Raw genomic sequence first — 24776 nt, forward strand, 5'->3', positions numbered from 1 at the left:
TTGGTATGGATCAACGTACTCACCTTTATTCACTTTGCCACTGTTTCCTGGGCTGTTTCACTGGTCTATGACTCATACGTCTTCGTGTAGAAAAATAATTGAGAATATCGACAGGAAAGTAAGATAAACGCGAAAATATGGCTCAACATTTGTGGATAATATCTTTAAAAAATCAATAGACAGTACGAAACTTGTCAAGAGAGCTAACTTTTTAAAAAATCTTTGCTAGTTAATTTCTATATGAAGGGATTGAATAACAAAAAAAATCAATTAATGATGTCACCATAATTCCATAACACAATCAAGACAAATACTTGTTGAGCATACGTGATTTTTTACTTTGTATGTGTTTTTGGGAAGTTCTTATGTGGCATTTTTTAGAAAAATACCCAAAATTTCAAATTTCACCAAATAGTAAATTGTGAATAACTCTAAAACGGATAGAAAAAACGCAATGCTGTCTTCGGCAAAGTTTTTCCTCATAAAATTTCCTATCTTTTTATGGAAATTGTTTTAAATTAGCATTAGATTCAGATACTTTTTATGATGGGTAAAATGCACAGTATATCAAAAAATGACAAATTTTAGCAAATTCAAAAATTCAGTATCAAAAAGCTACCTCCAAAACATGTTGTTAATTATTTTTTCCAAGAAGCTTGGATCCATATCAAGCTGTAAAAAATATAAAAATAGTGGGTATTGCCAATTTTTGTACGGTAAAAAATATTTGTATGAAATTTATTACGAAAAATGGCCATTTTTCAAAAATGTCGCCGGGGCGACCTCTAAACGTCATTTCTGAAAGTTGCCGTCATACAAAAGATTGTTTCTAACACCCATAGACATCATTTGCAGGGTGAGCCCCCAAGCTTTTTGACCATGTGCAATTTTGGGACAACCTAATGCACATTTATTTACATTAATTTTGTACACAATTTTGTGGGCTTCGTGGCCGAGCGGTTAGCGGTGTCAGTCGTTTAAGTGTCTCGTAAGCCTCGGAGTGTGGGTTCGATTCCCGCCCCAGTCGAGGAAAACTTTTCGTCGAACGGAAAATTCTCCACTGGGCCACTGGATGTTATAGGGGTAGTCGGGGTAATTTGGCCAATGGGGCACTTTGAGCACCACTGGAAAATCACCAAATATCTAGTATTTTTTTACACTCCAAAAAATCCAAACATCAAGGCTACCTGAAAAATCACGTAGACCAAAAACAAATGAACTTTTTGAGAATTTACCTGACCAACATAACAGTCACCGGAACATCGATCGAACTTAAATGCACCGCTAGTTGTGTTTACTGTGCTTCAATATACCCCTTACGTGAAAACTACGTACAACCCTGAATTCATTATGACCGCTGAATATTATATTCACTCCTCCGTTCATTCTGTGCTGTGCTCGCGTTTCAAGATGGCGTCTTTTGAAAACAGTCTACGAGAGTTGCTAGCGTATTTAGACATTTCGGACCATTTGCTGGAAATATTTGATGATAAATTGAATAAAATCAAAGGTATGTTTCATAATAGTTCGAATTTGATCCTTTAAACATAATGCGGAGGTTATTTTACCAGTTTGTTGACAATTTCTGCGGATCAAACCCACACATCATTGGAGCCGACGCAAAGAACTTGGAAATATGCGGTTTTGTTCGGAATTATTTCGTTTTGGCGAACAAGAAACGTAAGTAAATGATTATTTTTTCATTAGAAATGATAACTTATATGTTTCCTTTCGAATTTGCAGGAATCCGTTTCAGCATTACCGGCGGGTTACCGATTGCGGCTGACTGGCAAAGTTTGTTTTGATCCACATTCGCTTGCATGATGCAAGTTGCATCTATCCAGCTCCCACCACACCGATCTACTCCGCCGCACCAATCTACCCCTGACAAAATTGCTGCTCATGAGCCATCCACTTCTTCGGCGGTGGTGGAACCAAGAACTGGACAGCCGCATTCCGAAACTATTTCACCAGTCGTTGCTGATAGCATTTCCAGCTTTTCGAGTATCGAAGAAAAGCAGAGTGAATGCGAAAATCGAATGCAAGAGGCAAGTTGATTTGTGTTGAAAATGTTACAAAGCCATTTATTTGTTTTGTTTCTTTCCCTACAGGATTCTGAAACTTATCTGTTTTTCTTCAAGACCGGATCCGGAACACACTATGGAAACTGCCTCAGTCGTCATCCAATTGACTGATACAACGGATAGTTGTTATCCAGCCGACAGGCAAACTGATAAATTCCGCCTACCCAAAGTGAGAGCGCGAATAAGCAGTCTCGTAGTTTCAACTAGCTTCGACATCTTCTGATTCCACTGCATCGGAACATATACCGATAATGCTGCTCGCATGTGGATGCATCAGCAGCTGCTTGCTCTGACGGAACCGAAGGAGGATTGCCAACCACTGTCAATATACCGGACGGCACCTTCCTATGTGTCAGTGAACCCTGAAAGCGCCTTGGAAGTAGCAGAGCCAAACAAATAAATATTCCATTATAGTATCATTTTTATACTTGTTTTAATAACAATCATCAATTTATATAGGGTAAGAGCAATGTTCTTCGCTCCATTTAAAAATGTTTTAATTTTCGCCATTCCATACTAACATACTAATGGAAAGGTGTATTTTAGAGCAGTGGCGAAGAATATTGCATTTACCCTGATTGATTCACAAATATTCGGAGTAATCGACAAAAAGACCATTGAAGTCAACGCCAAATGTGGTGGTTTTTATCTTAATTGTTAACTAAAATTACTGAAAGGTCATATGTCTTCTATTGGAGTACTTAGTGAGGCATACATAAAAAATCACGTAACTTCTACGGGGCATTCCAGTGGATTGGCAGAATTCATCAGTTCATGCGTTCATTTTTCGTCGCCCCCAATTCACGTAAGTGCTACGTGAAAAGTGCGATGGAAAAAAGTTACGTATGTTTTCACGTAACCTTGACGTTTAGATTTTTTGGAGTGTATAAATCTATCTAGGAGCTCTAATACTGGCCTGATATTGAAGCGATTGAAACATTAGAACGAAGTAATTTAGTCTCATAGTAAATTAGAAAAATAAAATTTAAAATTGTTGGCCAAATTACCCCGACGAGGGCTGAACAAAAACATCTCATAAGACTTCTCTTGTTTAAATACCTTAAATAACTTTCAAATTAGTTTGTTTTCTGTACACTTTAAGTTGATACTATATGATTCAACATCAAGCGAAGCATTTTAAGTTTGTATTGCATTAGGCGTTATAAATTCTTTATTGAAAATAGGGTGCTCATATTACCCCGACGGTTCAAAATCGATCCAAAAACAACACTTTTTTCAAAAATCATGTTTTGGCACGATTAGACCATGATATTTTTATGCAACTAGTATAGTATTATCAGAAACATTCTGACCATACGATGTACGAGAGATTAAACGTTGTTTTCTGCATCTTCAATCGACTTTTGCTTAAGGTGGCCAAATTACCCCGATTTACCCTATGTGTTGTCCGTTGTCAGATGTTTGTAATGTTCAGTCTGTAAAGGCCGCAAGGTCGAAGACGGTGCGATTGTCTTTTGTCTTTTTTTTTTAATTTACACAATACTACAACATATTAAAATCTATTAAAAGTAATACCGCGGAGAACGGCAGCATCTTGCTGCTGTTGCAGTCAATGACGTTCTGTTGTTTCAGTTGTTTCTGCTGCCGTTCGTCGTCGTCGTCGTCGTCGTCGGCGGCGGCGGCGGCAGTCGTCGTCCATCCGTCGTCGTGATGGAGACGAGCCGAGTCGATCGAAAGGGTACACGAATGCTCGTTCACAACACTATCGTATACCGCTTTGAAGTCGATGAACAGGTGATGCGTTTGGACGTGGTAGTCACGGCATTTTTTGGAAGATTTACCGCTACGGTGAAGATCTAGTCCGTTGTCGACCGGCCGTCGATGAAGCCGGGTTTACAACTTCCTATGAACTCATTCATTTTAGGTGACAAACTACGCAAGATGATCTGGCATAGCATTTTGTAAGCAGAATTCAAAATAATGATTGGTCTGAAGTTCTCACATTTCAAATGGTCGCCTTTCTTGATGAGTTCTGCTGCAGTTTTGAGCTGGTGAATGGCATTCTTAACCTCCCTCAACTTGGAAGATGGTTCATTTTCGTCCTCTGCTGCATTGACGTAGTCGTTCCCTCCGTGCCTACGTCCTCCACGCCATTCAGTTGCTCGTCGAAAGGCTGCTCCCACCTTTCGATCATCTCACGTCCGTCCGTCAAGAGGTCTCCGTTCTTATCCCTGCATGTTTCGACTCATGGCACGAAGCCGTTGCGGGATGCGTTGGGCTTTTCGTAGAACTTCCGTATTTCATGGGAACGGCGCAGCAGTTCCATTTCATCGCACTCCGCTTCTTCCAGACGGCGTTTTTTTTTTTTCAAAAGAGGCGGGTCTGCTGCTTCCGCTTCTGTTTGCGACGTTCCACGATCTGCCGGGTTCCTTGCTGCAGCAATACCACCCGTGCTACGTTATTTTCCTCCAAAATCGTTCTACACTCCCCGTCAAACCATTCGTTCGACTCGTTTTTACGGACCCGTTGATGCCCTCGGCTGCGTCGTTGATGGCCACATCGAGCTCGCCCTTGTCTGGAAACGCTGCCTCGAGATTCTGTGCGTACACTCCCGTTCAAAAGTTTGGGGTCACCCCTTCAAAAACATGTCATTTTTTTAGGCCCATATCTCCGCCAATTTGCGTCCGATTTTAAAACCCTAGGTTTCATTCAAAAGATAATAAGCCAAGATACTTTGTACATGATTTAAAAGAAACTTTTTCAAAAAAATTTGTATGTAAACTTATTTGTTGTGTGTCCATCAACAGGCAGCAACCTGCCCCAATGATGTTTGGTGTTAAAATTATATACATAATACAAAGAGAAATATGCTAGCAAACGAAACAAAAGACATGTCAAAAGGTAAAATACAAGCTTAAATTCTAACACAGACGTAGTCAATAGTTTCTACTGTTAAAAAACGAAGAGAATCTCCGGCGAAGAGTTTCCCGGGCCAGATGGAAATCGAAGATTGATGCGACTCTGTTGAAAATCCGTTGCAACCCGTGGATAGCGCCGTGCATCGCATAATTAGATCTTCGTAGAGGCAATCTTAGTGAAATGCTATTGCGAAGTGCACGTGGCTGAACGTTCAAATGTATTTGTTCCAGGATTGTCCCACAGTCTATACGTCCTTGTAGCGTGTCTGCAATCATCAGTGCTCTGGTCGTTTCTCTACGGTTACGGAGTAACTCGAGATCGATTAAACGACAGCGGTTTTCGTAGCTCGGTAAACGAATCGGATCCCTCCAAGGCAACTTTCGAAGCGCGAAACGGAGAAAGCGACGTTGGACAGATTCAATTCTTTCGGAACCGTTGCAGTAAGCCGGGCTCCAGACTGCAGAACAGTATTCAAGAATGGAGCGCACTAGGGAGCAGTAAAGAGACTTCAGGCAATGGATGTCGGAAAAATTCTTCGCTACTCTGAAGATAAATCCCAGAGCTCTGGAAGCTTTGTTGACCGTATACGATACATGCTGGTGGTATGTCAACTGGGAGTCCAGTATAACGCCTAGATCTTTGATATGGTTTACTCGCTCGATAGTGACGCCAAGCATGCTGTAGTCGAAGAGAACCGGCTTCTTTCGTCGAGAAAACGTGATGACGGAGCATTTCGTAGGATTGACAGTCATTCGGTTCAACAAGCACCAGTTAGTGAAAAGTTCAATCTGCAGCTGAAGAAATTGACAGTCGGCAAGGGTGTGAATCTTGAGGAACATTTTGAGGTCGTCGGCATACGATAATCGGGGTCCTTCAATGATAAGATGGACATCGTTGAAATACAGTAGGAAGATCACCGGTCCCAGGTGGCTTCCTTGAGGAACACCGGAAGAAGCGTGAAAACGTTCTGATCTGAAATCTCCTATGGATACCATCAGTTGACGATTGGAGAGATACGACCGGAACCAGCGCAAGATATTACCACCGAGGCCGAATCTGTCGAGTTTAGCGATAGCAATGTCGTGGTCCAGCTTGTCGAAAGCAGCAGATAGGTCTGTGTAGATGACATCGGTCTGCACGTGTTCATTCATACTTTCGATGATATACGATGTGAGGCACAATAAATTGGTGGTGGTAGAGCGGCCGGCCAAAAAGCCATGTTGATCGGGGCAGAGGTGTTGCTTGCAGTGCGAGATGACAGGCTCCATAACGACCAACTCAAACAGCTTTGAAATAGAGCTCAGAGCCGCGATTCCTCGGTAGTTGTTCACATCGCGTTTGCTTCCCTTTTTGTGTACTGGAAACATGAATGCAATTTTCCAGCAGGAAGGGAAAATGCCACTAGAAATCGACATTTCGAATAAACGGTGGAGTGGTGCTAGCAGGTGGGAGATGTGCTCTTTCAGGAACACGGAAGGAATACCATCCGGCCCTGGGTTGAAAGACGACTTCAATTTGGAAGCAGCTCTAGCAATCGCATCAGCTCGAATGTCCAAACCACTCATCGTTTGACCGGAAAGAGGAACATTGCTGGCTGCACGTCTAACTTGGGCGTCGGTAATAATTTCGTTGTTGTACACGCTTGCAAATTTATCGGCAAACAGTTGACAAATTTCCGGAGTAGAAGAAGCAGTTATCCCATTCAACTCCATCGAGGAAGGAAGGCCAGATTCCTTACGTTGTTCGTTGACGTATTTCCAAAAAGACTTAGGCTTGCGTTTGAGTTTGAGTTCTATACTTCGCTGGTACCGAGAGAAACAATGTCGGCTCAAGCTTTGATAAAGATAAACGTTATTAATTCTTACGTAGTGATCCCTAAGACAAAGCGAACGATGCTTGGAAAATTTCCTCAGAGCCGCTCTTTTGATTGATTTCATTTTGCGTAATTCACTGGTTTGCCAGGGAGGCCGAGGATGTTCACTATGGATATTCTTAGGTACATGTCTGTCGATGACATATGCCAGGACATTTAGGAACGTTTGAGCGGCTTCATCCACATCGCTAGGGTCGAGAACAGTTTCCCAGTCAATACTTCTCAGCACATTAGAGATGCTGAGATGGTCGGCTTTTTGAAAGTTGTACGAAACGGTAACTGGGCGGGTCTTGAAATCAGAGCTGCAAGCTTCGACAGAGATGAGCAGTGGAGGATGATAACGGACGACTTTCACCAACGCGCAAGGTGCCTCCGAGATGATTGGCGCAGTGTCTCTGCAACTCACGAAACAAAGGTCCAGACTGCGGTAATTCTCGTTGACGACGGGATTGAATTGAGCCAGCGTTGCAGCACTGTAGCTGTCTAAAAGATTCGTCGCAGTTGCATGGAATGACGAGCGTTCGGGGTCGGGATAGAGAAATCCGTCGTGCGAGGGCTTCCATGAAATGTGCGGAAAGTTGTAGTCGCCCATAATGAGAATTTCATCAGATGTAGTTGCGGTCTCCATTACAGTATAGACAGATTTACAGTGTGCCTCGATGAGTTCGGCATCGTGTGCTCGGTTGGGGGCAATATACAATGAGCAAAGAAAAATGGTTCAATTCATCAATTTGACCGAAACCCAGACTTGCTCCAAGCAATTCCACATATCGTTGGCAAGAGCCTTCGCGTCGAGCTCGCAGCGGACCGCCACGAGAACGCCGCCTCCGCTTAGTTTGTTACTATTGCGAGAATTTCGGTCACAACGAAAAACTTCGTAGTCGGGGCCGAAAATCTGACCTGAAAGCGTTCTGGAATCGAGCCAGGTCTCAGTTAGGACGATAATATCGTAGCTGGTATCCGATGCGGCTAGGCGATACTCGTCGATGGATGTATTCATGCCGCCGGCGTTTTGGTAGTAGATAGCGATGTGTTGTTTAGTCCTTGTTGCAGAATTGCCAATGTCCCTGGAAATGTTGTGTGCATCAGGTGCCGATTGAGGGTTCGTTAAAGGATGTGGGTACTCGCCTAGGTCAGGTTGCTGGAAGACCCTCTCCCCACTTCCGAACGCAGGACCGGAACGGCTGTGATGAGCGTGGACTGCGAGTGGCGCGACTGCGTCGGAGGGATTGAGGGCTTCCATGAAGCTTTCTACGTTGCGTTCCGGTTGTCCTGTAGCGGCGGCAGAGGTCAAAGTATGGCCTTCGGTGCTTCCAGTAGGTGCAATAGAAGGCATTTTAACCCAAAGTTGCCAAATTTTCTAAAAAGTGAATATAAACTTACGGCAGTGTCGCTGGAAGTTGGGTCGACCAAATTTTAAGATGAGAGCGGTAATATGACCCATTTTCTATTAGCTTTCAACTGCTTTTTACAGAACTTAGCTAAAAAATCTAGAAAAAAAAGTTATTAACCCTTTCTTTCCCATGGTAGCACAGGTGATCCACTACTTTGCACTGTTCATACAAATACTAGATAAGTTAGATCATTCCCATTTTTTCGTCAGATGTTTGTATATGTTTAATGAACTATTATGCCAAGTTTGGTCAAAATTTCTCTGCTCGTTTTTGTTCTGGAGCTAAATGATTAGGCGAAAGTCGGTATTTTTTATATTTTAATTCAAACAATATTTGAATATTCAATATTCCGAAACATGAACATTATTTTCAACGGAAAAAAATACTAGCATGCCCTACAGTATGTATATTAGCACAATAAAATACCGTTTCACAAACAAGTTGACGATAAAACACTAATTTTATGAACAAACATGTGGATCATCAGTGATCCATTGGGAACATAACGATATTTTTAACCTTCTTGATCTTACCTGTTTGTTGTTAGCATGTTTGTTTACATTCAAGATATTTTCCATTATTAATAGGGTTTCATGTAAAAATGTCATTATTTCATATAATGTAATCTATTTAGCGCCGGCAAAAAGTTGTAGATGAATCCAGGAGGGTTTATATGGTACGAGGAGAGAATCCATAGATTTGAAGCGAATCATGTCCGAATAACTACTTATGATAACTGCAAGAAGTCCGACAGGTTTCATTAAGTTTTACAGAAGGGCTAGATAAGAATCTCGAGATGAATTAAAGATGTAATAGACGATTTATAAATATATAGTTAAAAAAAAAACAATATACAAATAAAAAACAAAATTTATATATGTGAATTCAGTGCATCCATCTTCCCAATGGATCACAGGTGATCCACCCAAAAAATCAAATTTTTCATTTCTAACGATATTTTGGAGTAATACTATACATCTTTTGTTCTGGTGATTTTTTCAGAAACCATTTTATCTATTTTTAAATGTTAAAAAACCTTGTGGGAAAGAAAGGGTTAAGAAAATAATCCTTGATGTCATCGACCAAAAGTTTGGGGTCACCCCTCAAAATGCTGTATCGGCCAAAAGTTTGGGGTCACTATCGTAAAACATAGAAAAGTGATTTGTTGATATCTTTGTCATCTTTCATTCAATTTTAATTCTTCTTGGCTTATTTGAAACAAAATGAATGATACTTAGTGCATAGACATTGAACCACACATATTTGTTGAAATTTACATACTAAAACTTAACAAAGTTGCCTCATTTTTTGAAGCGTGGTAAAATGTGCTAACTTTACATAACATTTTTATAAACAAAAATCGTTAAATACGTTAAGTTGAAGACATCAATCGTAAATTTAGTTAATTATCTTTGAAATGAGCCAAAAATAATTAAAATTGAACTATAGATGACGAAGATATCACCAAATCACTTTTCCATGTTTTACGAAAGTGACCCCAAACTTTTGGCCGATACATCATATTGAGGGGTGACGCCAAACTTTTGGTCGATGACATGAAGAGTTAATTTACTTAATAACTTTTTTTTCTAGATTTTTTAGCTAAGTTCTGTAAAAAGCAGTTGAAAGCTAATAGAAAATGGGTCATATTACCGCTTTCATCTTAACCCTCTAATACCCAACCCCGCCTTTAGACGGGGTATAGTTTGAGCGTTTTTGTAATTTTTATTTCGTGGACAATCAAATTTTTTATATTTTTGGGTAATATTTAGGACTGTTTTGTATATCTTAAAATGGTTTTTGGTGTCTTCTAAAGCGTATTTACATTTTTCTAAAATCATTGAAAAATTGATGTTTTAGTCACCTTTAAGAAATCATTGATTATTTTGTATTGAATCGCTAAAATTAACATATTGTAGATTTTTCCCAAATCATTCTATCATAGTAGAATAGTTTAAGGGAGTCGAATACACTCTAAAATTACTTTCCTTAAATATACACGAAAAATAAAATTTTCATTGAAAAAAATTTAAAATAAAAATATTTCAATAATTATCCTAAAATCTCAAAATGTTTTCGTCTCAAAAAATTTGTATCCCAAAGAGGCTTCTAGGAAAAATATAAAAGTGTGTGAATGTTCAAAAATAAAAATTAGAAAAATCAAAAACCGAAAATCACAAAATCGAGAATTAAAAAGAATAATCTTCCAAAACATGTTTAAATCGATTTTAGATGACGGAAAATGATATTTAAATCAAAATCAAAAATTTGGGTATTAGAGGGTTAAAATTTGGTCGACCCAACTTCCAGCGACACTGCCGTAAGTTTATATTCATTTTTTAGAAAATTTGGCAACTTTGGGTTAAGTTTACATACAAAATTTTTTGAAAAAGTTTCTTTTAAATCATGTTCAAAGTTTCTTTGACTTATTATCTTTTGAATGAAACCTAGGGTCAGGCTTGTTATTTGCTCCCACAATGTGCCTCAAATGAACGTTTTTGCTCTCTTTATCTTTGTGCGTTCCTACCGAAGCCGTTTGTGCGGGAGCGATGCACAAAGAGAGAACGGGAGCGAGACAAAGAGAAACTTCGAACCACTTGAATCAACACAAAGTGTAACTTTTTTGTGCCTCATTTTTGAGGAACCCGGTAAGTTGGTGGACTATTTTTATGGCGTTGTTCGCAGTATGAGCTCGCCGACCGGGTGGTATGTCATAATTGCACATATAAATACTTATGCAATTGTTAATAAATGATTTGTTATCACAAAAATATTCATGTTTACTCCCGGCGTACACAAAGTGCCTCAATTTTGAGGAAACGCACTTTTTTGAGCAACCAATTCGCACGTTTTTTTCTGAGTCACAAGCTACAAGCAGGAAGCTGAAACAAAACGGGAGAAAATGCTCTAGCTTTGAATGCGGGAGCGCGGAGCAGATTTTTTGTTCTCTTGTTTTGCTCTGAGGATTCCATGCCTGCCTAGGGTTTTGAAATCGGACGCAAATTGGCGGAGGTATGGGCCTAAAAAAATGACATGTTTTTGAGGGGGTGACCCCAAACTTTTGAACGGGAGTGTATGTGGTGGCGACATCTGGTTGCTTTGGTCGCTCTAGATAGTAGCGTGGCGGCCGCCGGTACCGTACATTGTTGATGACGGAAAGTTTTGGGCACAGTTTGACCATCACAAAGTCGCCCATATGGGAGGGTAAAAATACCAGAGCAGATATCGCGCTAAAACTAGAGAATAAATCTAAGATTTTACATTTTACCGTGTTCATGTTCGCACTGCTAGTTTGAACAATACTTCTGAGCTTGATCGATAACGACCTTGCTGATGTTCTTCTTGAAATATTTCGGTGCCATCGCTTTGTACTTCATTAAGGGCGCGAATACCTGTACTATCTCATGATTGGATACAACAGGAAAGTTTCACGTCACGCGGTTGTTACAAACAAGAGAACAACATTTCAGTAGCAGACTAGCAGATGATTCGAGCAACACCCACCTGTTTGTTCCCAATACACGTGAAACTCAAAAAGAAAAATGCCCTTTTCTACTGTTTCAAAATTCTACGTGGTTCAAAATGGGCCCGAATTTTCAATCTTACCTAACTTCATCGAATCATGCTTAACCTTCAAAACTAGGAACGGCTCCGGAAGCACTCCGCTCTCCAGAACCAACGTGATGATGGCCTCGCACACTCGGCTCTGTATATCCGCCAGGCCGGTGATGTAGATCTCGACAAAGTACACATGCACTTGTCCTTTGCTCCGGAAGATGATGGCCACGTACTGCAGGCAACTGAGCGAGAAAACCCGCCCGTAGATGATGATCGGAAGGTCCCAACCGTTGGCGATGCACTTGATGCGGAGCAGCGAGTCGAAGTCGTAGTTCTTCATGTTGTGGAATGAATTCCTGTAGGTGGGTCTGCGAGTTATTTGGTATGTCAGATAGAGCAGAGATCATTTCGGGAAGGTTCAGGTGTAGGTATGGCGAAAGTATTGAAGCGAGATGTCAAATCGAAAATGGATTCATGACATGGTTACAAAAGGTAGAATTCTGTCTTCTATTCCATTGTTTAATTTTAGGTGACTTTGGGCGATTTCAGTGAATGGAAGAAAATATAGTGTGATAGTGTCGACGAATAGAGTCGTCATTTCCCTCTTTAGCAACTGAAAAACTTACCTCAGCGGTGGCATGGCCCATTCAATGTCCAGCGGGTGCTTGGTCAAGACGTACCCTTGGATAGCATGCATCACCATTTCCGCCTGTTCGCGCTTGGCAAACTCCACAAACGCAAACTCGCGCACCCGTGTAATCTTGATAATGTCCTGCCGGGGAACCAAACGAACGAACAGACTGTACAGCTCCGACGTGTTCACCTTCAGGTCGATGTTCCTGACGAACAGCATTTTGACCTCGTCCACCCCGGAATGATCCAGCGATCGCTGCGGATTTGCCCAGACGATTTTGATCTCCCGATCCCACATGCGCATACAGCCTGGAGTGGTTTGCTTCTTGGCACGTAGGGCAGCCGCGTGATCCGGAAAGTCCATAAAAGCAAAGCCTCGGTTCATTTCACCGTCGGCAATTCGGTTGTGCATCACGAAACGAGTCATTTCCGGAAACAGCGACCGGAACGCGATCTCGATCGTCTTGCGATCGAGATCTTTCGGTAAGTTTCCGACGAAAAGCCGACACTTTTCGAACGACCTTTGCGCCTCTAGGGTTTGATTGTCTCGGACGAAGTGATGGTTCAGCACCTCAATGGCCACCTTGGCATCCTCCTCGTTTGTATACCGAACGAAGCAATACCGGCGATTCTGGTTGCTGTAGTCCATCATTAGACGCATCTCGTACAATCTACATGGAAAGAAAGTCAATTCTCGTAACTGAAACTTACCACAAACAATCAAATCAAGACATACTTTCCGAATCTCTCGAACACCGGAACCAAGTCCGCCTCGGTGAATTCCGGTGGAATGCGTTTGACGTAAATCTCACACCCGAAACCCGGGATGGAACCGGTCCAACTCCTCGGAGGCCCATACTGTCGGCAGCCATTAATCTGCGTGACCGGATACTCACTGCAGTAAATCTTCGGCAGTGCACTTTGCGCGGAACCCGAACTCAGCTGGTTCGGATTCTGGTCTTCCAAACAGTGCGATGCACCGCTGCCACAATCCGAAACCGGATTTTTGCACTGAACGGTACTTTCCGCCGTGCTCTGATCTGTTTCGCTGACTAGAAATCACGCAATTGAATAAAAGACATTACTTTCGATCAGAATTTTGGCAGAACTAGAACTTACCGGAACTGTTGCTCGCCGGCGGATTCATGCTGGTGTTTCCATCATCCGATTCTTCGGCACAATTTTTCTTGTCTGTCATTTTGGCTGGCAAACTCGTGTCACAAGTTGATGTACTATACAAGATCACAAACTACACAAGAAACTACGATTTTTCTCTAGATTACATCTATTAATACGCGGAAAAAACTGGAGCACTCGAGAGGATTACATTAATGGCGATTTCTACTCCGGAAAACAGGGACGAATAACGGAAATCGGCCAACTTCGCAAGAGACGCGGGAGAAACTAAAATGGACACGCCACTTTTCGCCACTTTTTTTCCAAACGAATGAGCTTTTCGCCGCTCACGCTATAGCGTATACTGCAGGTACACGCTAACCTGAAACTACCCATCGCCTGGGTCGATTCTACCCGGATTTTCATGTTGTTAGCAGTTGTCAAAATCCGGGTAACCCGAAAACCCAAATTGGTTGAATCTGGGTAAAGATCTGGGTAATCGGCACTTTGTCATTTTTCGGCTTGAGAAGATGGCAGCGGTCAGGCGAACGCTGGCAATTATGGATGTTTCCACGAAAAATATGAGGATAAATGACGGGAAAACAGTGAGATTCTTCCAGGGAACTGTTTTCCTGCATCAGGTAAGTGAAAAGCACATGGGACTTGGGAGCTTTCTATTAAAAATCTAAATTAGAAATAAATTAACAAAATCAAGGTCCCGGAGGAGCTGGGTACCGGTTACCCAGATTTTGCCACCAACATCGGTAACCCAGATTTGAGTAAAGGTGCCTTTACCCAGATTAGAGTAACTGCAGTTTTGCTCAATCTGGGTCGCTTTGACATCAATCTGGGTAGCTGAGGGTTAGCGTGTACTGCATAGTATACTGCAGGTTGGCAAAGCTTTTTTGCATGGGCACCAGGGGGATGACGAAGGGCCGAAATCATCTACCCAGCATTCGATTAAACATGGCGCCCAATGTTTTTGTTTTGATTGCTTAGGGAACGTTCAAAAATTACGTCCAACATTTGGGGGAGGGGGGTGGTCCAGAAAAGTGTGACAGTACGTGTATTGGGTATAGGGAAATTGCGTGACAGAGGGGGGAGGGGGGGTCTAGAAATCCTGAAAAACGATGGACGTAATTTTTGAATCTTCCCTTAATTCATGGAAAAAATGCGCTGGAAACATCGACACTGCTTCGCTGCTACATATAATATCGTGCAAAGTGATAAAGAAAAAGAAACAATCATCAAAAACAACAAGTTCGTTCGAAATGTGTAATTTCCGAAATAAGCACTAGCAACACACGAGCCACACACCCGAAAATCAGGAACAAGTTAGGGTAAACCGACCAGAAAATGGGTACCAAAACGCGCCGTACCAAAAACGATGATGGGTGAAGCGGCGATGTACCGAGTTTGACAGCTGTGTCACCCCACTGATGGGCACTGAGTCAAAATGTCATTTTTGAATCATCCACACTGAAATAATTCTGTTGGTGTTTCATCTTAATAACGTCAAACATGTCTAATGATATTGTATGCTTTGTGAAAGAATGTACGACTACATTCGAATTAGTGGAGAGATATATATCACATTTAAACGAATTCCATAACATACCTAATAATCATCGTTGTATATGTACAGTAGATAAATGTGGACAAATTTTTCAAAAATACTATTCGTTTAAAAGGCATTTGCTGAATCACAAGCGCATCCAATCAGGAACATGTAGAGAAAATGTTCAAGAAATACCCTCACCAACCTCCGCCGAAGACATTGGCAATCATAACTCTGAGCAAAACGAAACAAATCATACAGATAGTTTAATTATTGAAACTTTGGCTAAAATCGATAGACTTGTTGTAGAATATAGTTTAAATTTGCACAAGCGCCCAAATCTGACCACCCAACTAACAATCGCAAGCCGCAAACCAGCATGCATGCTGAATTGTTGCTTTATAATAGTAATGATAGCTGAACTAAAATTATGCTGTACACATTACTGTACAAATGTTTTTTCAATTGAAAAAGTAGCCAATGTTCAACCTTTTGTATCGGTATCAACAATTATAAATTTAAACACTTTTCAAGCGTTTAATAATATTTTTATTCGACTTGCAGCTATTTCTTTACAAAATAGTTTAACAAGACCTTTTTCTGCTTCTTGTCAAGTACATGCAAAAATTAGAACATGTATCTGTACAATGTGTTTTCCACAAGTCAAATAAGCGCTTTCGTTTCATCATACTTCGACTCAGTGTACAGGATGAAAAACATGTGTTTTTTACTGAACAGCAGCTGAATTAACGTGTTCTTCAGTTGTTAACCATAAACAAAACATTATTCACCACTGCTGAATAGGAGTCAAAGTGTAATCATTATACAACCACGGGAAGTTTATGTTTTGATTTGAGCGCGTCAATTCATCATCTCTAGGATGGCGCAGATAGGAAGGCAAGCGGCTGGCAATCGATGGGTCTCGAGTTCGAATCTTGATTTAGGTAAATGTATTTGTAGTTATTATTTCAAAATAGTTGTTCACAGCATAAAGTGTCAATCATAAACTCTCGTAGAAATTGAAAAATTTTGCATTTTATTTTTTTTAAATCATTTTTGCAGTAGCTGAATAACAGCTTTACTATCAGTTTGTAAAATGTTTTAAACAACAAGCAGTTCAGTTGGTACACAACACTATGCTTTATTGTTTCTCCAAATTTGTGTGAACAAAACCCGAACAAAGGTTGTGCCTGAAAATTATCCAAATGTTATTCAGCACCATGCTGAATTAATTCGTCGTAAAGGTGCTTGTAAAAAGAGTAATTGTTAGTTGGGCAGGAACGATGTTTTTGAAATTCAACAAGGAACGAAAAATGTGTATACTGAAATAGCTAAGCAAATCGAAAACCTAGGATTGCTTTCACCCATTCCCGACGTTAACTATCAGTTTCATCATTATTTGCAAAAGCTGAAACATACTTTTGATGGTATCGATACTGAATTCAAACTGTTTAATTACCTGGAAAAATTGAATGTTTTTAAAAAGCCTCAGATTATAACCGTTGAAAAAGAAACAAATACATTGTCGATTGTAAACGAGGAAAGCTCTATTAAATCTAGCTTAGTTCTCATGCCGATAGCGTTTCAAATCAAAACATTTTTCGAACTGGATAACGTTTTAGATGTAACCTTGAAAAATATTGACGAGCTTGAAAAATCGAATCGTATCCATAATTTCATCGATGGCAAGGCTTGGAAGGATGTACGAAAGAAGTATGGAACAGACCTGCTTATTCCTATTTCTTTTTACGCCGACGAATTCGAAGTGAACGATCCACTTAGTTCGCATAATAAGCGTCATTCGGTGTGTGGGTTGTACTATAGTTTTCCTGTCATACCCAAAGAATTTTCTTCAAGGCTTCGTAACATATTCATCGCAGGAATGATTCGAAAGATTGACATTAACGAGGTAGGAATTAACAAACTTATGCAACAACTTATAGACATATTCAAAGAGATGGAAGAAGAAGGAATTCTTATCAATTATAACGGGACACAAACTATCATTAGATTTGTATTTTCGTTATTTTTAGGAGATAACTTGGGGGTCCATTCGTTTCTTCTCTTTTCCGGTAGTTTTAGTGCTACATTTTATTGTAGATTCTGCAAGCGACCGAAGAGTGAGTTACAGAAGGATGATTGCTTGCATACTGATTATTTGCGTAATGAAGAAAATTACCGAGTCGATGCACAACTACAGAACCAGGCACTCACTGGCATAAAAGGATTATCTATTTTTAATCAGCTCCCGTCATTTAGCGTCGTTAAGAATATTAGCGTGGATCCTATGCATGATCTGTTCAGTACTGGCGTCTGCAAGTATGGACTAACAGAGGTGCTAAACTATTGCATTTTTGAAAAAAAGTTCGCATCGTTAAGCGAAGTAAACACACGGAGAAGATTAATCAGTCTAACTGCTAGGGATGAAACTTTATCCAGAATGCCAGATTTAGAAGAAACATATCTTAAGACGAAGAAATCCAAATCTATAACTATTCGTACAACTGCTAGTGAGATGAAGTCGTTTTGTTTCTTCATATCCTTCATACTGGGACCTTTTTTTCCTAAAGATGATCCTGTTTGGGAATTTTGTAAAACACTAGTAAAACTGGTTGATTTCGCACTTCTTCCTTCATTCGGTGAGGTAGATATTGAACAGTTCAGGCAAACTATTACGAAGCACCAACAATTATATACAGAATTGTTTGATGAAAAACTCAAACCTAAGCAACACTTGCTGCTTCATTATCCGTCTGTAATTGAAGAATGTGGTCCAGTCCTGAATATGTCTTGTTTTCGGTTTGAAGCAAAACACAAAGAGCACAAGCAATATGCTAACGTCACGTCATCAAGACGAAATATTTGCTACACATTATGTTTAAAGTCTTCATTACAGTTTGCTTATGACGTTATGACTTCAAGCTTTTTGAAACCTTCCGTTGAAGGTGATTTTATAGCAACCAAGCTATCCTGTAGATCATATTACTTGAACCTGCTATCGATCAACGATCACGATCGATCAATTCTGACTATACATGTCAATGGTTGCTCCTCCGTGATTGATCTGAACTGGTACCAGTTGCACTGTGATCATATTACTTGAACCTGCTATCACCGACAAACCGACGTGCCAGCTCATACAACTTTCCCATTTTATCTTGGCAAATAAGTTCTCCTTTTAATCACTAGCTCCATCTGTGCGATGATTTACACAGCTTCTTCTTTATGTGTGCGTGCGTTCAGGAACTTTACCTTGTCAAATTATTTTACACATTTTGAAGTAATAACCTGCATTTAATGTTATCCGCAATAAGAAGACATTTCGTTGTGAACGTTGAAATGAAATTTCATCCGGTGAAAGTTTTTATGTTTGGAATATTTTATTCCGGACTTATTGACTATTTTGCTTCATATATCGAAGGATTTCTTTGAATAGCTTCATTGCATGGTTGATTGTATCTTCTATTGGTGAGATAGAAATTAGAGTGTGTGTGATGTTTACATTGATCAGCTGGAAATTTTAGCGCTGTTTTATGACATCTTATTCAAGGTTACTTTTGTCAAAAGACGAAAATGACAGAACGAGTTACGATTTTGAAACGGTTTGAGGTTAGAAATTCTTGCCAATCTTGGAAACAGAGTGTCACGTCGGTTTGTCGGTGCTGCTATATCCTATTCCATTTGACTCTGAACGTGAAATTTTAGTGTCCTATAATTGTCGTTTCAAAGGAACTCTTTATAAGACAGGTTTATTTTTAACGAGAACAAGAGACCATATAACAGAATTATATGAAATACTAGAAATAATAACGATCGCGGAAAACATGTATATTGTAGGTCAATTGTGGCAATGTGGCCCATTCAATGATCACCTTATGGCACATGAAGCTATGCACTGCAGTAGGTTAAAACAGATTCTTAACTCTATAGATTTCGATGGACCTCCTATAACTATTAATTCTGTAGATAACCGATACTATTTTAGAAAAAGATATGATTTTTATCTTGAAGAAAACGATATATAATCAATGTTAAAAGCTAAGATCTAAATGTTCAATAAATTTTATATAAAATGGTTTAGTGTTTTCAACTTAAATGGCACTAGCTTCGTAATTAGGTGTAAATTCTTGATCGAAAAATCTTACCACGTCAAATAAGAAAGTTTTTCTTCTCATTCGGCGCTTATTTGCATGCATGCATTTTGAAGCATCAAAAGTGACGTGATAATTTTTTTTCTTCAAGCATTTACGCCTAATTGCAAAGTTAGCGCTGAAATTTGAAATTCGACCTTAAACGGAATCACTACTGTCACCGTAATAAATATGTGAAGGGCAAATCCACATTATATGCGATGCACATAAAAGTGGATGACCAGCCCACAGTGAATACCCAACTAACAATCGCCAGCCGCAAACAAGCATGCATGCTGAATTGTTGCTTTATAATGGTAATTATAGCTGAACTATAATTATGCTGTACACATTACTGTACAAATGCTATTTCAATTGAAAAAGTAGCCAATGTTCAACTTTTCGTATTGGTATGAACAATAATAATTTAAAACACTTTTCAAGCGTTCAATAAGATTTTTATTCGACTCGCAGTAATTCCTTTACAACATAGTTTAACAAGACTTTTTTCTGCTTCTTGTTAAGTTCATATAAAAATTAGGACATGTATCTGTATAATGTGTTTTTCACTAGTCAAATAAGCGCTTTCGTTTTATCATACTTCGACTCAGAGTACATGATGAAAAACACGTGTTTTTTACTGAACAACAGCTGAATTAATTTGTTGTTCAGTCGTTAACCATAATGTTGTGCTAATTCACCACTGCTGAATAGAAGTCAAAGTCTAATCATTATTAACCCACGAGCGATCGCGCTGTTGTATTTTGTACAACACGTTGAAAAAATCTCGCTTTTTGTACTCAGCATTAGCGTGGTGTTGACGCAGGTAGTCAACCGCGCGAGTTACGGAAGGTTAAACCACGGGAAGTTTATGTTTTGATTTGAGCGCTGCAATTCATCATCTCTAGGATGGCGCAGATAGGAAGGCATGCGGTTGGCAATCGACGGGTCTCGAGTTCGAATCTGGATTTAGGTAAATTTATGTGTAGTTATTATTTCACAATATGTATTCACAGCTTTAAGTTCCAATCATAAATTCTCGTGGAAATTGAAAAATTTTGCATTTTTTTTAGTTTTTAATCATTTTTGCTAAAGCTGAATAGCAGCTTTACTATATAGTTGTAAAACGGTTTAACAACAAACAGTTCATTTGGTACACAACACTATGCTTTATAGATTCTCCAAATTTGTGTGAACAAAACCCGAACAAAGGTTGTGCCTGAAAATTATCCAAATGTTATTCAGCATCATGCTGAATCAATTCGTCGTAAAGGTGCTTGTAAAATGAGTGATTGTTAGTTGGGTAATATTGTATAAGCACATGAAATCAATTTCGTTTCACAGAGAGTAGAAACAAAATGTATTGCATATAACAATAACATAGAGGCCTGAGAGCCATACTACATGCGTTGCACATAACTCTAACTACTTATTTTCAGCCTTAGATTAAATTCATATGATATACTAATAGTGCAATAATATCAGACTGACATATAACTCGGATCGGGAAAGTTGGCTCAGTGCAGTGAATCGTCTAAAAACTCAAAAGGGGAATGACACTCCCTTTTCTAACCGTAAAAATCCTTATTTATCCGTTGTTAACCGTCGTTAACCGCGTCTAACTGCTGCTCAGTTAGCAAAATGTCGAAATCTCACCGAAAAATGTCAAAATTCGCGTGAGAGGGAAAAGAAAGGGACGAACGAGAATGAACCGAACGTTCATTTGTGACGTCACCTTGCAAAATTTAATACAGGAAAAATGTCGCTGGCGCCGCCGCTACAACTCCCCTTGTTGGCGACGATAAAGACGGGTCAAAGCGAAAAAGTGAGGTTTTATCTCCATTCACCGATAAAAGCTTTATATTGCGCATTTCCCACCCCACTGGACCCCTTTCGCAGTTAGTATCCACTTATCCGCGAGTGGTAATGGCGACGGCGGGCATAACCAACCGGTTCGAATTTTGACGTTTCTTGGGGGAACGTCAAAACAGTTTCATTCTTCTCCTCACCCCTTCGCCCACTGTTCGGTGGCGACAACCGATTGCGATCCCCAAGAAACGTCAAAATGCGAATCGGTTAGTTGTGCCCGCCGCCGCCATTACCGCTCGCGGATTAGTGGATAAGTGCGGGATCGTAAATAAAACTGCGATTTAGCATCGAATCGTTTCGGTGTCTTCTGCGCACTTATTCAGCACCTTGTAATGCATAAGTGCGCAGAAGACACCGACACGATTCGATGCAAAATCCCGCTTTTATACTAACTGCGAAAGGGGTCCAGTGGGGTGAGAAGTGCGCAATACAACCGGTGATAAATTAAAAATCCTAGATTAAAAGAAGAACGTATGTTTCTCTGCACGGAGAGACGAAACTACCCAAAAGTGAGTTCTTTCCACCCAACTTCGGGGTTACGTGCGTCAAGCCAATTTTGAGTTGATGGAATCGAAGACGGCTAATAACAAGACAGACATCTACCCTCCTGCTCCATATACTTTGGGAGCTACAAGCACACTAGCGCCACGAACGACTTCAGGGAACAACATAATGAATGAGTGTGCATGGGATGTTACCATTTCCGAGTATTGCGGCGCTCATAATAAATCCACATTGGGCGGCGGCGATATGCCCGCGAGGAGATTCCCGCGATACAGACGCAATGTCAAAATCGAACAGATACTGTCACCCACCCAGCAGCATCGCAGCAGCCTTCAGGCCATTCATATCAAAATAAAAGTTAACACAATGGCAACTCAGGTGGCCAGAAATCGTAATAACGCAGACAGACGTTCAAGTTTGACTCAGCAGCTTGTGTAAAAAACATGGCCGCCACAAATTTCCAAGTGGCAATCAGCAAATAGATGGCGTTAGCGACGTGCATATTCAATCGCTGCCTCACATGTGCGTTACGACCAACAACTGTCACCATGGTCGTCTTCCAGCCGGATGGCGGGAAAAGACCGCACGTGTTGCACGCTAATAATTTTTCCACATAGTTTTTGCAGAGTAAATGACTTTTATTTAATGTCTGAAATCTTTTTCACAAATCAGCACAGGACTCTTGTAAAATATTTTACACTTTATTACTTTTATTTTACATAGATTTGCTTGAATAAAACTGCATTTGGATGAACTTCACTCGCATTGGGAAATCTTTGTGAATGTAACGCAAATGTAGGAATGATTTTGACAGTGTTTGTTTTGATTTTATTTATCGGTGGGTGGTGAATTGGGTGGTAAGTAAGCGGCTGGAAGCACGTGGTTTCTCAAACTGTCAACTGCACGCGACTGCACTGTAGCAATCGGTTGCCTAGGTGTCGCTAGTGAAAATTTACATAGAAAATTTGAATAAATTTGTTCGAGCTAGAACGTCTGTCTGCGGTAATAATATTTATCGCGACATTGATCCACTTATATGCATACGCATCACCTCGTCGGCTTTGTGTTTAATAATCGGGCGGGATGTTATTTTATGCAATTCAGTATCATAATTTACATTTTATATAACTCATTTTGGTATCATAATGGCCAATTTTTCCGATCTGGCTCATTATGCAACTGAAATGAGTTGCATAATGAAAAATAGTTGTATAATGTTCATAATGCAACTCATTTGAGTTGCATTATGAACATTATGCAACTCAAATGGGTTGCATTATGAAAAAATCATTGCATAAAATTTTGTATGGAACTCGTTGCAAAACTCGATTTTTTCAGCACTCTTCGTATTTATCCAACTCGGCAAGCCTCGTTGGATAAATGTACGACTCGTGCTGAAAAAATCAACTTTTTGCAACTCGTTACATAAATAACTATAGTGATGCTGCAGGGGGATACGGCTTCATCTTTTCCATTTCCACATTGCGTCTGTATCGCGTGCATCTCCTCGCGGCCATATCGCCGCAGCCTCATATGGATTTGATATAAGCGCCGCATGTAGAATTTCTGACCATCAGGTCGCTCATAGTGGTGCGGTCATATTTTTGCAACTTGATGGAAAAGAAGAAGACTAACGCGTTTTGCGGATTTATCTTGCAAGCCACACAGCAAAAAAAGTTGTTGAATATTACATCGAAATCGCTGCAACCAAGTCGTTACATCGATCGAGCGATATTACACAGCTCGATGTACACGCGGGCTATTGATGTAATGAAATGATCCGATGTAATTTTCGCGATGTAATAAATTCGACGTACGCGTATATGATGTATTTGAAGCGATGTAAAATGGAAACGATTCCAAATGCTCTTCAATGGTAGATTAAATTGCATTTTAACCCTAATTCGTTCAGAATTTCGTATAGCTGAAGGAAAAACTAGAACTATACGAAATCCTAATCGAAAAAGAATAAAAACCAATTTAATCAACCATTGAAGAAAAGACAATGGTAAATCAAGAAACAAAGGTTAGAACCAGAATTTATCGTGCTTATTTATTTTCCCTTTGAGTTTTGGCTTCCACCTTAAAAAGCAAATAATATTTAAAAATATATTTTTTTCTTATTCTAGCGTTACACCTCAATTTGAGCATAGCCTGCACATCAGCTTAGTGTTCTATGGGAGTGCTCATTTACAGTTTTCTTTGACTGCGTTAATTATTTATAGTTTTCTTTGACAATGTTTAATTAATTAGTTAATTGTTTAATTAATGAATTAATTCAAGTTAATAAATTATAGTATTGGTATGTTACATATGTGGCAGGTACGATGCTACTTTAAACAGGAGAAAGTCAAGGACCTTTTCGATTACGAAAAGGTCCTGGAGCGATCAGGATCTAACCAGTCATCTTCAGCAAAGTCCACCCGCGTGTTCACCGCTCCTTGTTCCGATTATTCCGACGGCTGCAATGTTGGAATGTTGACGTTGTCATTCTGAAACATAACAAAATATTAGTAATAATTTAAACAGATTATTATTGATCATTGTATAAGGACGTTCTCGGCACATTATAACTATCTAAGAAATCCTTGAAATAAATACTCAAATTCTTTACTTCAGAGATTACTGCAAGAATTATCTCAGAAAACTGTTGGTAGAATTTCGTTAGAAATTTCTACGGTATACTTGGAATTTTAATATTTTGCAAACTTGTTTTGAGAATGGTTCTTTTTTCATTACATAGTGTTTTTTAATTTGTTGTCTAGCAGAGTTTACTTATCTATTTCTAGAATTTGCCAGAAGTTAATTAAGTTCCTTTATGAACATTATCATAGAAGGGAAAATTCGAAAGCCAGGGGTTCCTTCTGGGATACATCCGGACATTTCTTGTGGAATTCCTCCAGTAGTGTTTTTGGTATTCCCCCATAAATTCCTTCTAAGATTGCTCCAGGAGTCTTCTCTGGGGTTTTCCGAAGTTCCTCTTGGGTTTTCTACTGAATTTTCTTCTGGCATTCCTCCAAAATGCCTTCCTGGGATTTCTCCTGGAGTTCCTTTCTTGTTTTCTACAGAAGTTTCTTCCGGAATTCCTTCAGCAGTGCTGTTTGGTATTCCCCTAGAAGTTCCTTCTAAGATTGCTTCAGGAGTTTTCTCTGGGATTCCTTCGAAGTTTCTTTCGGG

At 39.8% G+C, this 24776-nt stretch overlaps 1 protein-coding gene across 2 annotated transcripts in view; it reads right to left on the bottom strand.

Annotated features, from left to right (window-relative positions):
• LOC109423001 (uncharacterized) overlaps positions 1–13854 on the bottom strand; it is a 21154-nt gene extending 7300 nt beyond the window's left edge. Inside the window, exons 1-4 of one of the 2 annotated variants that reach the window (XM_062845434.1) lie at positions 13542–13854; positions 13159–13474; positions 12416–13093; positions 11838–12145 (exon numbers count right to left, since the gene is read on the bottom strand). In XM_062845434.1, the coding sequence (XP_062701418.1) occupies positions 11838–12145; positions 12416–13093; positions 13159–13474; positions 13542–13620 (1381 nt within the window). In that variant the 5' untranslated portion in view covers positions 13621–13854. Of the gene's footprint in view, positions 1–11837; positions 12158–12415; positions 13094–13158; positions 13475–13541 lie in introns of both variants that reach the window. The other variant, XM_062845433.1, reaches the window with a different exon arrangement.
• Between the last annotated feature and the right edge of the window lie 10922 nt (positions 13855–24776).

This window comes from Aedes albopictus, chromosome 1 (assembly GCF_035046485.1).
Source record: "Aedes albopictus strain Foshan chromosome 1, AalbF5, whole genome shotgun sequence".
NCBI classification, from domain to species: Eukaryota; Metazoa; Arthropoda; class Insecta; order Diptera; family Culicidae; genus Aedes; species Aedes albopictus.